The following is a 16622-nucleotide window of genomic DNA, read 5'->3' as shown; positions in this document are numbered from 1 at the left end:
ACTAAAAGCTAATTATAACAATCAAACCTACGTTTTATGGATCTATGTGGAACACGTAGGATCTCCCACAACTCGAGTCGGAACTAGTGTTTGCATTTTGTACCGGGGGACATAACAAATCGACGTACAAGGGTTGCACGAAAGTAATACCGTGAACTGTTGTTTTTATAGTTCACTGAGCAAGCTACATATTATGTCGTTAATACAAAAATCCAGTTTTTAAACATTTTGCTCTATTTGATGTTACAAGGTACATTTCGAAAATCTATACAACGTAAGAGAGTTTCAGAAGAATAGTTCTGACAACATTCCCCCCAAAGAAAGCTGACAGCCTGTAAAAATTCTACATCATGGATGAAGAACCAGAGAGAACAAAACGCTGGGAAGGAGGATACGAACGGACATGGTGAGAGACGTTGAAAGTGCTTTATGCGTGCCTTAATTAAAAATATTTATTTTAAAAATACAACGTTTAACGTTACCTCAAATAGCCAATCAAATACAATATCTGTAGTAACTGATATTTTCAGTGAAACTATGGCAGTGTTATTTATTAAAGTGCACGAGAGAGCACATATTCTGTAATGACCCACGCGTGTCTCTGTCAGGGAGGTGCTGAAGGAGGATGAGTCTGGATCTCTCAAAGCCACTGTGGAGGACATTCTTTTCCAGGCAAAGAGGAAAAGGTTCAGCACTCAAATGCAGAATATAAACATCAATTTGAGCTTATTGTATCTTGGTTTGATACTCACTTACAGTCTGTCTATCACATTGCAGAGTGTTTGAGAGTCATGGACAAGTTCGTCTTGGGATGGTAAGCTGCAATTTACTGTCCTCCATAGTTATTATTTATTTATTTATCTTTGTTTACTGATCAGCAACTGATCATAAAACCACATTAAATTCCTCCAAACCCAGATGCGGCACCTTTTTGTGATCATTGACTCATCTAGATCAATGGAAGATCAAGACCTTAAGCCCAACAGGCTGACCTCCAGCCTGAAGGTTAGTAGCACTGCATCTATAGTGAAGTATGGAAGGCTAACATTATATGAAATCTGTCAAAATTGCTCTTTTACATTCTTCAGCTGATGGAGTATTTTGTGGAGGAATACTTTGACCAGAATCCAATCAGTCAGGTAATGCACTTGACTCTGTGTATCTGTCTGTGAGTTTTCACAGTGTGCAGCTTCTGTTAACTGTACCGTATCGTCACAGATAGGGATCATTGCCACCAAGAACAAGAGGGCGGAGAAGCTCACTGATCTTGCAGGTTGATACATTAGTGTTATGTTTGCATGGTTTGAGAAGTGTTCTTTATTATTATCATCATCATCAGTTCACATTATTTTACTCTTACTAGGGAACCCTAAGAAGCATATAGCAGCTCTGAAGAAAGCTGTGGACTCCACATGTGTCGGGGAACCGTCCCTCTACAACTCTCTCAACGTGGCTATGCAGACTCTGAAGTAAGGCACATGTCAGCAGAGAGGTTATAGGGGCGTGCAGTGCACTCAGAAGTTATGTTTCCATCCAAAGTTGCAAATTTAAAGGTACATTATGTAACGTTTGGCACTATAGCAGTTGATAAACAAAACATGCATCTTGCGGACGAACATTGTAGCCGAAGCTACTTCTATTTATGTATGTGACGAGTCACGCAGGTACTGAGCTACTGTGCAGCGGTTGTCGTCCCACCTTGTCTAAAACAGTCAGAAGAATATAAACACTTATTAAAGGTAGTCATTCAGGATAAGACAAAAACACGGTTTGGAAGATGGAATCATGATGTACTCGCTCATTATATTATTTTTTTACATTTTGAACAAAAAAAAGTTACATAGTGTACCTGTAACTTATGCACAAAATTGGAAAATCGCATCGTGAATAAAGCACTGTTTCCATCCTGTGTTCAAGAGGACAAAATCGTAAATTAGTGCAAAATATTTGTATCTTTTTTCATACACCATAAATGACTTCAAATCAGACGAAACGCAATACATTTTGTCATGTTATCTTGCATTCGGATGTCTGGTGTTTGGGAACACAATCGTTATACCCAACCATTTTGATGATAGACTCAGGCATTTCAGAATGACTTATGATCATCCACTGTTGAGGCAAAGACACGCATCGAAGGATTTATTCCGTAATTGTGTTTCCAATCATAGTTTATACTCATGTCTTCCTATCGAATAAGAAAAAGATTCACCTAAACTGAGCGCATACGTTTTTATGATTATTTTTTCAATTTATTTATGCGCATCCTGGCGTTTCCATCTACCTGTGTTTTTACAGTTTAGTTGTAGTACTGGATTTGTACCCACAGCTGTATGCTTGAAAGTTGTACAAACATATACACATTGTCTTGATCATCTACATGTCCCTTTACCACAGTAATATCTCATATCTCTATTTTCATGCAGACACATGCCTGCTCATACAAGCAAAGAAATCCTGGTTATTTTCAGCAGTCTCACTACCTGTGACCCAGCCAACATCTATGAGCTTATCAAAGTGAGTTTGAATTAATTTAATGGCTACTTACTGTAATGGTTTGTAAGACTTGTTGAATGTATTTTAATATATCAACAGACTCTGAATGGTTTGAAGATTAGAGTGTCTGTGATCGGCCTGTCAGCAGAGGTTCGAGTGTGTACTATTCTCACAAGAGAAACCGGAGGTTGGTAGTGTTACTTTTATATACAGTTACAGGTTTTCATTTGTCTAGGGTTTTTATTTATTTTTATTCTGCTTTGCCCAACAGGAACATACAATGTGATACTGGATGAGAGTCATTTTAAAGAGCTTCTGATGCAGCATGTGAAGCCTCCTCCTGCCAGCTCCTCCTCTGAGTGCTCCCTCATTCGCATGGGTAATCACTGTCATTTTCACCATATTTAAACCATTTAAACATGCTGAAACGTCTTGCACTGAGTTGAAATTAAAAGTATTATTGCTGGTAGCTGAAAGTGTAATCAAATTAGCCTAAGTACTTAATAAATGTGTAGAATTTTGTGAATGTTCTGCTGAAATTTGTCATTTTAATTTGTTTATATTAGTCTTCACTGCACATTAATGTAAAGCTTTTCTATGAAATAATGTATCAGCGTAAGCTACAATATATAATTTGTATTCTTCTACAATATCTTTAATGCACATAATAATTTGCTTAGGTTTCCCTCAGCATGTCATAGCCTCCATGTCTGATCAGGATGCCAAACCCTCGTTCAGCATGTCGTGAGTAAAGATTAAAGATGAATTTTTTAATCATGTTACATTTATATTTATTTATCATTTTAAATCTGTTTTTAATATGTTCCATTTGTTTTACCATAGTGTAATAGTACTGTATATAATATAAATTAGATTTAATGTTTAAAAGTTTGGGGTCTGTAAGATTTTTTTTTATCTCTTATGCTCTCCAAATCTGCATGTATTTGATCAAAAATACAGTGAGCACAAAGGCCTGGTTCCACAGACACGGCTTAGATTAGGCCTTAGTTCAAATAGGGCATTTACGTAGCTTTTCTAAACGTGCCTAAGAAAAAAAAAACATCACTGGTGTGAATCTTGAGACAAAACAATGGCACTTACATATTGTAAGATATTTCAGTACAAGTTGCTTTCAGTTAAACCCGTTCAAACATGCCTTTTAGTCTAGGACTAGGCTTAAGCCTGGTCTGTGAAACCAGGGGTAAATTTTACAATTCAAACAACTTATATTTTAATACATTTTAAAATATAATTTATTCCTGTGATGTGATGGCAAAGCTGAATTTTCAGTAGCTATTACTTCAGTCTTCATTCCTTCAGAAATCATTCTAATATGCTGATTTGGTGTATAATTTTTCAGATTTTATGTATAATTATATTTAATTACAATTTTAAATCTAATTTATTTTGTAATATTTTAGGCACCTAGACAGCACTGGCGAGCCAGTACTCAGTCTCGGCGGCTACTACTGCCCACAGTGCAGAGCTAAATATACTGAGCTGCCAGTGGAGTGTAAAGTGTGTGGTGGGTCTCAGCACGTCTCTGTTTTTACAGTAAAGTCTTTACAGTAATCTTCAGAGCATCGACGTGTTCAGTTCTCAGTCTGTCTTCTCTCTGGTGCAGGTCTGACTTTAGTTTCCGCTCCACACTTGGCCCGTTCCTTCCACCACCTCTTCCCCCTGGAGGCCTTCCAGGAGACCTCACTGGAGGAGTTTGAGGGAGAGAGGTGAGCTCTGCACTCACTGTGATCGGTCTGTCTCGTTTCAGTCCATTTCATAGCGTTAATCTATGTCTTTTCAGGTTCTGTGAAGCTTGCCAAGGAGAGTTGAAGGACAAAAGTGTAGGTTTTTCCATTTCAAATATTTTGTATGTGAACATTAAGGCCTGGTTCCACAGACAGGGTTTAGATTAAGCCAGGATTAGGCCTTAGTTCAATTAAACTTGCCTTAGAAAAAGTGTGAATCTTGAGACAAAACATGGCACTGACATATTTTAAGATATTTCAGTACAAGTGGTTTTCAGTTAAAACATCTTAAACATGCATTTTAGTCTGGGATTAAAATAACATTCCGCCTGATTGTTTTCTCCTCCCTGCAGGTGTTTATTTGTCTAGCATGTAAAAAAGTGTTCTGTGTGGAGTGTGATCTCTTCATACATGACACGCTGCACTCCTGTCCCGGCTGCATGCAGACTGACGGGACGTCCTGATGAAAGATGGCCTGACTACAAGACATCTCTGTGAACTTAAGTGCAAATAGAAACTGAGAGATGAAGGAAGCCATCAGCCACAGAATTAGACTCTCACTGATTGTCAGTTTTGAGGGTTAAGGTAATGAAAGCCAACAGTCGTCAGTTCTTTGGCATCATGCTACTTTGGTTTTCTGTTTACATGCATCAAGCTGTAACTGTATGTTGGGGCGCCCCCTATGGGGAAAAGAGTCTCACTGGACCAAATGAAACTACAGAGAAAAACATTTTTGTGCTGTTTTCCAGTGTCCTATTTTGTATTTGTAATAGACTTAACATGACAGCTGTTTCTGTATTTTGTACCTTATATGCCATGTTAATGTACTTGCTGTGCTCATTAATTTATGAGCAAACCTGTACAGGACCAGTTTAGACTATCTGTTTAAACTAATTAAAACTTTTTTTTTTATTCGCTTTGGTACTATTTTTACAAGGTGTACTTTTTCAAAACTCTTCGTACAAAACTCTAAACGGATCATACTTGTAACACAGCTAGTCTTTCTTTCAAAACCTGATCCCTTGCTTTCATTACAGTTATACACATTTTCAGTTCACATAATCATTGTTTCAAAACACATGCTTATTCTAATATGTAATGAGAACATTTGGTCTAATCACCGAAACACAACAGTATGATCTTTCAATTTAGTACTTTTAACAATCAGTTCTTTAAATAGGAAACAATGCAATATACATGTTTCTCAACAAATCATCATTGTTGAAGAAATAATTAAAGTAACACAGGCTTCAGATGCCACATTAGAAAATACATTTACATTACCTAACTTGCATAACATAAATACATGTTTGTAATAGTATCTATTCCGTTTGTTAAAAGGTGTGAAGAAGTATGACACGGCCATGAGGTTTTGTGCTAGAACAGAGCATGCTGCCAATACAGTAAACGTTCTCTCTGAATCCTGTTGTTGACCTTTATAAGAGTGAGTTACAGTAATGCGACAGTCTCTACCATGGTAATCTGTTTACAGTATTACATGGCATACTGTAACATAAATTCTGTATTTGATGCCATCTGTCTCCATTCGGATGCATCTCTGATCAATCTGATGTTACACAGTCAATGACTGTTTCCTCTCCCTTGTACTCTATCCTGCTCTATGTTCACAAATTGCAAATATTAGTGTAAAAACAATTCATTGCATTTGGTTATCTCTATTGAAAATTGTAAGTAGAAAGTATCTATATAGTTCATTGATTAACCATTAAGATCAGAAACACTTATTTTGTGTTGTAATAAGAATACTTTGTGATTTTATTGTACTAACATAATTGAAAACATGCTGAAATGTTTGGGGGAAAAAAAGCACTTTTATGATCTATTGTGATATTAGTATGAATAGTTTTGAAAATGTAACGTGAAAATTGTGCCAAAGCAATAAAAAAAAACGAAAACAGCACAGACTTGCATGGCTTATTTTTGCAAACTGTATGAATGATTGCTGGTATATACATTTGAAGTGTTGGAGCATAAAGTTATGCTTTCAAGAATTAAAACAGGTCATCGCAAGGACAAAACTGTATTAATGACAAAATAAAAGATATAACAAAGGGAATCCAATCCAATATGCTTTTAGTTTCCTACATGTTTACTACATGTTGGGGACTGACGAAAATCTTAAATTCTACCTTTTTAAGAAATGGTACAGCTATTCAAAAATATTTACCCTGTATTCAGAAACTTCAGAATCACACACTTTAGCACACCAAAGTTCTTATCAAATATCACGTTTTTTTTTACACCTCAGACATTTACAGTAAAAGTGCTTCACAATTCTGTATTCTTGTGCTGGTCTGCTGATCTGTGCAGCCAGGCCTTCAGTAGTGGGAGGTTCTTGTCCATCCAGCGAATGTTCTCTTCTATGTTCTCCAGAGCCTGCTGAATACATCTCAATTCTGCTCCAGTTTCAGCCCGCAAGGAACTGAAGAAACTACGAACCTGACGGAGTAGAGAAACACGCTCTATGTCATACAATAGTTTTCTGATCACAAACTGATGAAAGCTCCTAATTACTTGTTGGGTTCAATAAAGGGTAATACCTACCTCAGCTAGCATTTCTCTGGTGGAATACTGGTTGGTCACTCCTACTACCATGTGTGCTATGGAGTGTGAGCCGAGATCAAACCTATAAACAGATGTTTGAAGTCATGAAAGAGCTATATACCACTATTATGTAGTGGACTATTTACCACTAGTGTGTGCCTCACTTCTTAATCAGGGAGTCCCAGTTAGCTTGTAAAAAGTCCCATGCGTGTTTATAGGCCTTAGGATTTTTACTGACTGAGGTTACAACATACGGCAGATCCTGAGTCTTCATCACCTCTCCCATCAGACTCTGCTCCATCATCCTGACAGAAAGAAAAAGATTACATTAGTGATTTGTACTTATTTTCTTAAGCTGATGTGTATATATAAATGCCTTACCATTTTAACTTGTGATCGAGGGGGCTGGTCGTGAGGGCCATCTTGATCCTGCTCTTGATCGAGACGTACATGGACTCCTTGTACTTCTCAAACAGGAACTCCCAGCCATCCTCAGTCCGGGCGCCAACAGAAAACACAGCCATAGTAACGTCATTGGGAAGACTAGAGGACGGAAGGACGGACAAAAAAAATTCTTTCAAGAAAATACGTTTTCTTGATCTTCTTAATGGTAAGAGTGTAAAGTGTTTCAGAAGGGGAAAGACAAGATGGCCTCTGACCTCATGTTCCCATCTGAGGCCCTCCACTTGTTGAAGAGCTGGGTGGCGGTGCTGACACAGGGAGGATGACCCCGCACGCAGCCGAACAGGAGGAGGTAGCTCCGCATCATCCTCTGAGACACAGAGCCGTCATCAGTCCACGACTGCCGGTCTATGAGCTTCCTGAACAGCTGCAGTATGTAGCCCTGGACCACAGAGACAGAACCAACATCTGTTACACGTACACATGTACAGCATGGAGAGTTCATTTTTATTACTCATTTCATACGCAATGGTAATTTAAAGTGCTTTACTTAAGCATGATAAATGGAGAGTTAACAAAATTATAGTGATTCATGATTACTGGATTAAAAATCACATTATCAGATTGGTACTCACAAAGAGCAATTTCTAGCCATTTAAATCTTTTACAGCTTAGCATAACTAAAAAAATATATATTTACTACAGAAATTTCCATCACATTTTTTGAACTTCCAGGACTATTTTAGGCCTGAAATCACAATTTTTCCAGTTTCCACAAAAATATTAAGCAGCACAACCGTTTTCAATGTTGATCATAATAAGAAATGTTTCTTCAGCACCATAACAGCATATCTGAATGATTTCTGGAGGATCATGTGACACTGAAGACTGGAGTAGTGATGCTGAAAATTCAGCTTTGTCTTTTTGATCAAAGAAATGTAGATTTGGTGAGCATAACAGATTTCAAAAGCATTAAAAAATCTTTCCGACCTCTAAACTTTCCATTTTCCATTAAATGACTAAATGACATCCTGTTAAAAGGATAGTTCACCCAAAAAAAGAAGATCATCAGGGTTAGAAGCTGATTTCGACCCTGAATCATAAAAGAATGAATCCACAAGCCAGAAGATCAAATATAAATGACGGCTCACTGACCTTCATCTGGTTTTCCAGCTCCACCATGTCTCTTTTCTCCATCAGTTTGTACAGAGGCACAAGCTCACTGAAGCCCTGTGTCACTGGCATAATCTCAGTTTCTTTGCTTAGATACAGGGTCAGGTCTAAAGCCTTATCCAGAGGAAGCTGACCAACACTGTCCAAAACACCAGGTGTTTAAATCAACCAGGGCATGAAAAATAGCCAACACTTTTATTGTACAGTACTTTTGATCACTTGTTTGACTCTTGATATGGATATGATATAGATGAGGAGGACTGACCTGACCAGCTGGAAGGCGTTGTTGATGAGGCTGGCCCGGTCGTTGCTGCTGAGCGCTGTGTGATTGTGTTTGAGCAGCCTGATGAGGTCATCCCAGCCAGACCCCTCATAGTGCACAATGTAATATCCACTCATGTCCACATTAAACTTGATCCAGTCCACCTCCTCCGGCAGATACAGCACGTCTATGACGACACATACAACAGTCTGTCAGAATTCAGCGCTATACTCGTAAAAAGAAAGGTTCCAAAAGGGGTTTTCTCACAGTGATCCCAATCAAGAACCATTCTGGATTCCCCAAAGAACCTTTCAGGGAAGAACCATTTTTTGTCTTGGTATGAAAAACTTTTTTACCACTATAAAGAACCTTTTGTGCAAAGGAAAGGTTACATGAAAGTTTTAGGTTCTTCATTGAACCATAGATGCCAATAAAGAACCTTTATTTTTAAGAGTGTACAGTGTTTTATCTGTCGCACATATACTTCAGTGCTTGTGTTGGTTAGAGACATGAAGACATTTCATAAACTTCATTTTTATGAAACAATATATTATATAACATTACTAAAATTAATATTATTGTCAAATAATGGTTTTCCAGCAAATACCTGTTTTGGTCTTAAGCAGGAAGCGGTGCACTGTCGTTGAGCCACTGGTAATGTAAGTCAATGGAACGTGCCACAGGAAGCTAGAAACAACAAAAGATCAGGAACTGAAGATTAAGCCAAACTTACAATCAAGTGTAAAAAAAGTCATAAAATATTTCAAAATAATTCAACTTCCTGTGAACAAGCATGGAAGTTTTCATTTTCAATGAGAGTTCATGATTTGTGGTAACATGAGTGACAGTGATAGTTGAGAAAAAATTAACTATGCAAATTAGTACAGATCCAATGTGTCTCCTGTGAGATACTGTTGTCGAATAACCTTCCTTAAGGAGACATGTGTGTTACTGTGAGTGATTCCACTTTGTAAATGATTTATCTCTGGCCACATTCAGGAATATCATTTTTTAAAAATGATGTGTGAATAACCATGTCAAAAATAGTCAACATTCTGAGCGACTTGGGATTCATGCATTGATAATCATTCATCTTGTTCATGATATGATGTATTATTCACTGCTGTTCCAGCAAGAAAACTCCTTGCTTGTCAGAAGAGAATGACATCTTATTTTGACTTGCAATACATCTCAATTGTGATCACATTTCCAAAAATATAAACCCTAAAAATATCACTGTCAGTTTAAACAGAAAGAGAAAACCATGTAGATACTTGATAATAACCTGGATTTTTGTGAGGGGTCGTCACTCTTGAGGTAACGCTCTTGACTTAGTCTGACTTCGCGACCTTTGACCTCCACTGTAATGAGTGGGAAGCCCTCCTGCAATGTCCATGTCTCCATCATAGCCTTAACATCCAGCTCATCCTCAGAGTGCCATTTCTAAGAGATACAATATCACAGAAATACATCACAACACCAGATAAAAACCGTGTATAAAGTGTTTAGATTAATGATGTGACCAATCAACTCACAGAAGCTCCAGGCTGTGAGACTGAGCGCCGGCAAGACTCTTCACCCTTCAGTCTGCCCTCGTCCAGACCATCAGAGTCACAAACCTATAACAGAGACATTGAAAACCTGTTAACACTCACAACACATCCTAAGACATTTTGATCTTGTACTCTGAAGGTGTGCTTGAACTCTATGTGAAATCTCAGTGGAGAAATCATTTTCCCTTACATAAAATTCCACTCGCAACTTTTACTCACATTGGTCAGACTTTCCCACAAGTTAGTATTGACTGTGTTCTGGTAACTGTAGCTTTTCAGGTATCTCACGATCCCCAGTTTAAAGTCCTCTGGGGTCAGAAACTCTCTCAGCATGTTCAGAATACAAGCCCCCTGAAATGACATTCACAACATGCTTTTAAAAAGCTTGAAAAACAAGAAAGAAAAAAAAGTTTTCACTGGTTTTATAATGCACCTTGTCATAGGAAACATCATCAAACATTTCCTGTATCTGAGAAGGGTTCTCCACTGGCGTGGACACAGGGTGAGAGGAGCTTAAGGAGTCTACCTCCATAGCCTCAAAACACTTCCCCAGGAAATAATCCTCCTGTTGCACAAACATTTGAGCACAAATCTTTATCAGACTCTTGCTGAGTGCTTTTAATATGGTCATTATGGAAATATATAATAAAAGCCAAGAGCTCAAATGAAAAAAGATAACCGACCTTCAGCAAGGGCCAACAATTTAACAAAAACTTACAACTTGCAGTTCAGGATTGGTGATGTTAACAGACACAAACTCCATGAACTTGGCAAATCCTTCGTTCAGCCACAGATCATTCCACCACTGCATGGTCACCAGGTTACCAAACCACTGACAAGAACAGACACAGAATGAGCCATTCACTGATTAACCACAGCAACAGGTCACTTACTAGAATCATTACTATAAAGGCCCGTTCACACCAAGAGTGATAACTAGTTGTAAAAATCGTTCTGAATTTAAAAGAATAGCAGAGTCCACACCACAACTATACCGATAACAGAATCCAGAAATGATATCATTGGAATCACTTTCAGAAAAAAAAAGAAATTCTCAGCTGATAAACAATAAAAACATTGTCAGCCAATCAAAATCTATCCTGCTTTAAAGAGCTCGAGCATTTAAAGGGCCAGACGATAAAACTGAACCACGTGCTTAGAATAAATAGAACAATATCATCCGCTGGTGTGAATGCAAATATAGTTATCATTATAGTTATCGTTCTTGGTGTGAACAGGCCTTGATACCCCCATCACACACACACACACACACACACACACAAAACAGTTAATTCATGTCATAAGTCCACCTGATGGGCCAGTTCGTGAGCGATAATCATTGTGATGCCCAGTTTGTCAGAAGCAGACGACTTGTGGGGGTCGAAAAGAAGGGCTGATTCCCGATAGGTGGTCAGACCCCAATTCTCCATCGCTCCAGACTGGAAGTCTGGGATTGCAGCAAGATCTACGGAGAAGATAAAAAAAATGCTGAAACTAGAAATCTGTCATTTGCATGTTAAGTAGTAGACAAGAATGCGCAGCTAACCCTGTTTGGGTAGAGGGTAAGGAATGTCAAAGTAGTCATCATAGAAGTCAAGCAGCTTCACTGCAGCGTCCAGAGCAAACTCTGCCTGGTCGATCTTCTCTGGCACAGCATACACCGAAATCTGAATTCACATCAAATAAATGTTATTAGCAGGATTGCAAAAAGTGATAAATGATGGAGGTGGGATCTTACAGTACATCAGGGCTTTGTCATTAACTCAGTGGTCATAATGATCTGAGACGGATTATCTTCTAACCTGGACTCCATGCTGGCTGGTCTTGCTGATAGAGAGAAAGTCGGAGACAATGAAGGCCACCAGGTATGTGCTCATCTTTACACTCACATCAAACTGGTCCTCAAACAGGCCGCCTGGCAGCTCTAATGTTCTCAGCTGGAGTAAAGAAAAAAAAAGAAAGAAGAGTATGCTTAACAGAATCTGAGTCTTCCCCTGGCAGATTAATAGTTCATGTCGCAGTATGATTTATTCAAGCTTTATAGACGGAATATAGAGGGATTGATCAACAGAGGTTCTATAGACATTACGGCACCTTAGGCATGTTTGAGAGGGCAATATGCTTTGCTTCTCTGCGAATCCGCACGGTAAAGTTTGCTTTGAAGGAAGGTTCATCAAAACAGGGAAAGGCTGCTCGGGCACTAGTCGGCTCGAACTGTGTGGAAGCCACAACCCTGAGAATGTGAATGACACAATAACAGATTATTATTTAAAAATAAATAAATAAAAGGGTTGAGGAGTTTACATAAGATTTCTCACCTGACGTCTCCCTTGATGGTGCGGTATGTGCTTTTGTAAAATCCATGAAAGCTCTCAGAAAGGTTAGCGGCAAACTCCAGTTCAATTGAATATACATGGCCTCTCTTCAGCAGTGCATTATCAGATATAAGTGCAATCTGCTGGAAGTATGGGTACTCTAGCACCTTTAAGGGCTGTTGCTGACTCATATCTGAACTTAGCAACCTTGCATTGAAGATATGAAGATCCTTGCTGTGCAGTATTATAGACTTGGTGTCTTGATGCACCTCAGTTTGGATCTGTACCAATCCAGTGAAGTCTGAACTTGTGAGGTTGGGGTGGATAAGGAGATGGTAATGAATGGGAGATACTGTGTCTGGAAGTCTCATTTTGTTCCATGGGAATGGTTCTCCATTGCTTGATGTGGGGAATATAGTGGGCTCTTGAGTGACTGCAGCCCAAAGGTGAACGATGGGTAGGGCTATGAGATTCACAAGCAGAGCAAAGCGACTCATGTCTAGTAGCCTACTACTTGAAAGTTCTGTAAAAGGTAAAGGTAAACATGTAGGCTATTATAAAGACAATGATCATACAAAACAAGCCAATGAGCTCAACAAAAAGACTGAGTTCTGTTTTCTGTTTAAAACTTGTCTAAAACTTTGGTACTTTTACTCTGTGCTTAATAAGGGTGTTTACTGTAAATTCACATGTGCAGATATGCTCATAAAATAATTTACAATATTTTTTAGTAGCTATTTGTTAAGATCAAATCTGTTTTATATACATGTGTAAAGGGTCATGAAACACTAATGTACATTTTCTGAAATGTTAACAGAAGGCTATGTGTATTGCAAATGCACCCATAAAAGACAATATTAGCACCTGTTCATTTTGATTGTAGAAGAACATTTGGAACTTTTTTTTATTTTTATTAAACAATATGTCATGTACAAACAACATGGCAACAAAAATATATAATTACACTATGACAGTAGAATCAGGTGAGAACATTTGGAACTTATAAGCGCTATTTCGTCTTCCGGGTTTAAAATGTTCATGTCCTGCAGTCAAGCCGTAAATATGTCCAGTTCGTAATGCTCAGAGCCATAATGCTCTAAAATCATCTCACCGCTTTTTTTTTGTCGAACCAAATTCAACCGATTTAATGAAAAGATCCGTCTCAAAAGAACGGACACGGCGAATGCAATGTGATATTCGGCATTCGGTGATGGGCTTAATTTGCACAACACCTTGTGCGTAAACTGAAACGGCATTGCGCGTGCAAGTTCAACACAAATAACCCAACGTCATAACATAAGCACGGTATTGTCACGTGCAAGAGATACAGTTCAAGTATATCTTTATATCACAGAATACTTACGATTACTTTTAAGGTAAAATCCTCGATCTATTAAAAAAAAGAATCCAGTTATGGTTTAGCTGATCACATCGAATCAATGAATGTGAAAGTGAAAATACAATTCTTCAACATTTGCATCATGGGAAGCAGTTTTTATTTTAATTAAAGAAGTTGCACTAACCGAGTAACAGTAGGATTAAAAAGGTAAAATTAAGGTAACCAAAAAATAAAAAAATACAACACATACAACGAGTAGCTTATGTTAAGTTGCATACAAAGTGGTAACCATGCGGACGCATGTTGCCAGATCCTCTGCCTCAGTTCCCCAGTCTGTGGAACTGAACCTCCAACAGATGATGATAAATACTCAGATTTTGTTTGAAACAAACAAACCAAAGTTTTGGTTGAAGGAAAAAAAAAATCTGTCTTTCTGTCTTAATGTGGATAGACCTTAATATACATTTAGGACACATTGTAGTTGTAAACAAGAAAAACAGCAGAATGGGACCTTGAGCACCGTACCAAGTTCTCCGTTTATACATTTGTTTTGTATATTGTTTTGTTTTGTGTGTGTGTATATATATATATATATATATATATATATATATATATATATATATATATATATATATATATACAGTGTGTGCAGAATTATTAGGCACGTTGATTTTCTGATCATATTTTATTTCCAGGAACATTTTGCCAATTCCAAACCATATTAATCTTAATAACTACTATTAATTTTGTATTTAATCATGTATAAGTGATATATAATTGTTCATGAAGGCTGGAAATGAAAAATGTCTTATTTTCAGGTGTGCAGAATTATTAGGCAAGTTTTCTTTTACAGATAAAATAAGCCAAAAAAGAGATTTAACAAAGACTGAAAAGTCAAAAATTATTAAATCCCCATGAGAAGAATGCAAAACTAATGCAATACTAGAGATTACAGTTAAGGCATGACCATTGGACAGTGAAATGCTCATTGGGTCAGCAGGGTCAGACAAAAACAGGTGGAGAAGAAAAAACACATGTTAACTGCAAAAGAATGAAGAATTATGGTGAAGAATTAAGTGTGAAACCATCGGGAACCCTTTAGTCTCCAGCGCCACCATTTTCCAGAACTGCAACCTACCTGGAGTCTCCAGAAGAGCAAGGTGTCAGGGTCTCAGAGACTTGGGTTAGGCAAAGAATCCTAAAAAATGACCCCCTCTTAATAAGAATCACAAGCTGAAGAGTAGTAAAATACATGAAGACTGTTTTTTTATAGGCTTTATAGACAGACAGATTGAGAGTGACTCTTGAAGGACCAGCAACACATCCTCTTCTACCACTGTTTGAAGAATTCATCTTCCAGAATACATTTTAATACGTTTTGGGAGTTAATTTTTAGTCCATCTCTGCAAAACGGACTTCAGGGTAGGAGATGGACTAAAAATAAACTCACAAAACGTATTAAAACGTATTCTGGAAGATGAATTCTTCAAACAGTGGTAGAAGAGGATCTGGTGCTGGTCCTTCAAGAGTCACTCTCAATCTGTCTGTCTATAAAGCCTATAAAAAAACAGTCTTCATGTATTTAACAACACTTCAGCTTGTGACTCTTATTAAGAGAGGGTCATTTTTTAGGATTCTTTGCCTAACCCAAGTCTCTGAGACCCTGACAGCTTGCTCTTCTGGAGACTCCAGGTAGGTTGCAGTTCTGGAAAATGGTGGTGCTGGAGACTAAAGGGTTCCTGATGATTTCACACTTAATTCTTCACCATAATTCTTCATTCTTTTGCAGTTAACATGTGTTTTTTCTTCTCCATCTGTTTTTGTCTGACCCTGCTGACCCAATGAGCATTTCACTGTCCAATGGTCATGCCTTAACTGCAATCTCTAGTATTGCATTAGTATTGCATTCTTCTCATGGGGATTTAATATTTTTGACTTTTCAGTCTTTGTTAAATCTCTTTTTTGGCTTATTTTATCTGTAAAAGAAAACTTGCCTAATAATTCTGCACACCTGAAAATAAGAAATTTTTCATTTCCAGCCTTCATGAACAATTATATATCACTTATACATGATTAAATACAAAATTAATAGTAGTTATTAAGATTAATATGGTTTGGAATTGGCAAAATGTTCCTGGAAATAAAATATGATCAGAAAATCAACGTGCCTAATAATTCTGCACACACTGTATATATATATACAGACCCTTTCCAAAAAATTAGAATATCACAGAAAAGTTTATTTATTTCCATAATTCCATTCAAAACGTTAAACTTCCATAGATTATAGATTCAGGGCCCACAACTTTTTTTATTTGTAATAAAATATATAAAAAAATATTGTACATTTTGTAAACGTTTTTTTTTTTTTGTAATAAAACGTTTATTTGTACATAATTTGGGTTTCCAGCTCATAAAACCCACGAAAACAAGATTTTAAAAAATTAGAATACTGTAAAGAAATCAGCCCAAATTTTACAGGGCATGAATGTTTTAAACTGAGTGTCACACACTACTCATCTACTAAACTCAAAGCACCTGCATAGGTTTTCCCAGGTTTCATTAAATTGCTTCACTTTGGTTCAATTGTCTCAGTTAGGATCAATATGGGGAAGACTGCAGACTTGACAACTGGCCAGAAGACCATCATACCCTCCATAGGATGGGTAAGCCACAAGTTCATAGCTAAGGAGGCTGGCTGTTCACAGAGTGCTGTGTCCAAGCATATCAATGGAAAGTCTAGTGGAAGGGCAAAATGTGGCAGGAGAAGAT

The 16622-nt window shown here is 37.6% G+C and overlaps 2 protein-coding genes across 2 annotated transcripts; one reads left to right on the top strand and one right to left on the bottom strand.

The window, feature by feature from the left end:
• The first annotated feature begins 44 nt into the window (after window positions 1-44).
• Window positions 45-5146, top strand: gtf2h2 (general transcription factor IIH, polypeptide 2). Its single transcript, XM_084414380.1, has 15 exons — window positions 45-406; window positions 609-686; window positions 778-814; window positions 919-1005; window positions 1089-1139; window positions 1219-1273; window positions 1364-1469; window positions 2427-2517; window positions 2596-2683; window positions 2768-2875; window positions 3177-3240; window positions 3918-4021; window positions 4121-4223; window positions 4298-4337; window positions 4595-5146. Exons 1-15 carry the CDS (start codon window positions 351-353, stop codon window positions 4703-4705), a joined length of 1179 nt encoding a protein of 392 aa, XP_084270506.1. The 5' UTR covers window positions 45-350; the 3' UTR covers window positions 4706-5146.
• Window positions 5147-6263: 1117 nt separating this feature from the next.
• erap1b (endoplasmic reticulum aminopeptidase 1b) lies at window positions 6264-14185 on the bottom strand. The gene is made up of 19 exons (XM_084414377.1): window positions 13875-14185; window positions 12515-13034; window positions 12291-12429; window positions 11999-12133; window positions 11743-11863; window positions 11507-11661; window positions 10915-11028; window positions 10630-10761; window positions 10416-10547; window positions 10179-10262; window positions 9929-10086; window positions 9251-9330; window positions 8647-8830; window positions 8364-8520; window positions 7466-7650; window positions 7188-7349; window positions 6971-7111; window positions 6807-6888; window positions 6264-6701 (listed from the first exon to the last, which is right to left on the bottom strand). The coding sequence occupies exons 2-19, from the start codon at window positions 13006-13008 to the stop codon at window positions 6531-6533; spliced, it is 2826 nt and encodes a 941-aa protein (XP_084270503.1). The 5' UTR covers window positions 13009-13034; window positions 13875-14185; the 3' UTR covers window positions 6264-6530.
• Between the last annotated feature and the right edge of the window lie 2437 nt (window positions 14186-16622).

This window comes from Rutilus rutilus (assembly GCF_951802725.1).
Source record: "Rutilus rutilus genome assembly, chromosome: 7".
NCBI classification, from domain to species: domain Eukaryota; kingdom Metazoa; phylum Chordata; class Actinopteri; order Cypriniformes; family Leuciscidae; genus Rutilus; species Rutilus rutilus.
The sequence above is the reverse complement of the archived record's forward strand: the minus strand, read 5'-3'. Positions and strand labels throughout refer to the sequence as shown.

Bases quoted from the DNA above. Each gene is read 5' to 3' on its own strand.
- gtf2h2 (XM_084414380.1), top strand. From the start codon at position 351: ATGGATGAAGAACCAGAGAGAACAAAACGCTGGGAAGGAGGATACGAA. The intron at 1,470-2,426 runs GTAAGGCACATG...ATTTTCATGCAG, and splicing joins GTGGCTATGCAGACTCTGAA to ACACATGCCTGCTCATACAA. The intron at 4,224-4,297 runs GTGAGCTCTGCA...ATGTCTTTTCAG, and splicing joins GAGGAGTTTGAGGGAGAGAG to GTTCTGTGAAGCTTGCCAAG.
- erap1b (XM_084414377.1), bottom strand. From the start codon at position 13,008: ATGAGTCGCTTTGCTCTGCTTGTGAATCTCATAGCCCTACCCATCGTT. The intron at 8,831-9,250 runs GTATTTGCTGGA...GTGTCGTCATAG, and splicing joins CCTGCTTAAGACCAAAACAG to ACGTGCTGTATCTGCCGGAG. The intron at 6,889-6,970 runs GTGAGGCACACA...ATCTGTTTATAG, and splicing joins TGGGACTCCCTGATTAAGAA to GTTTGATCTCGGCTCACACT.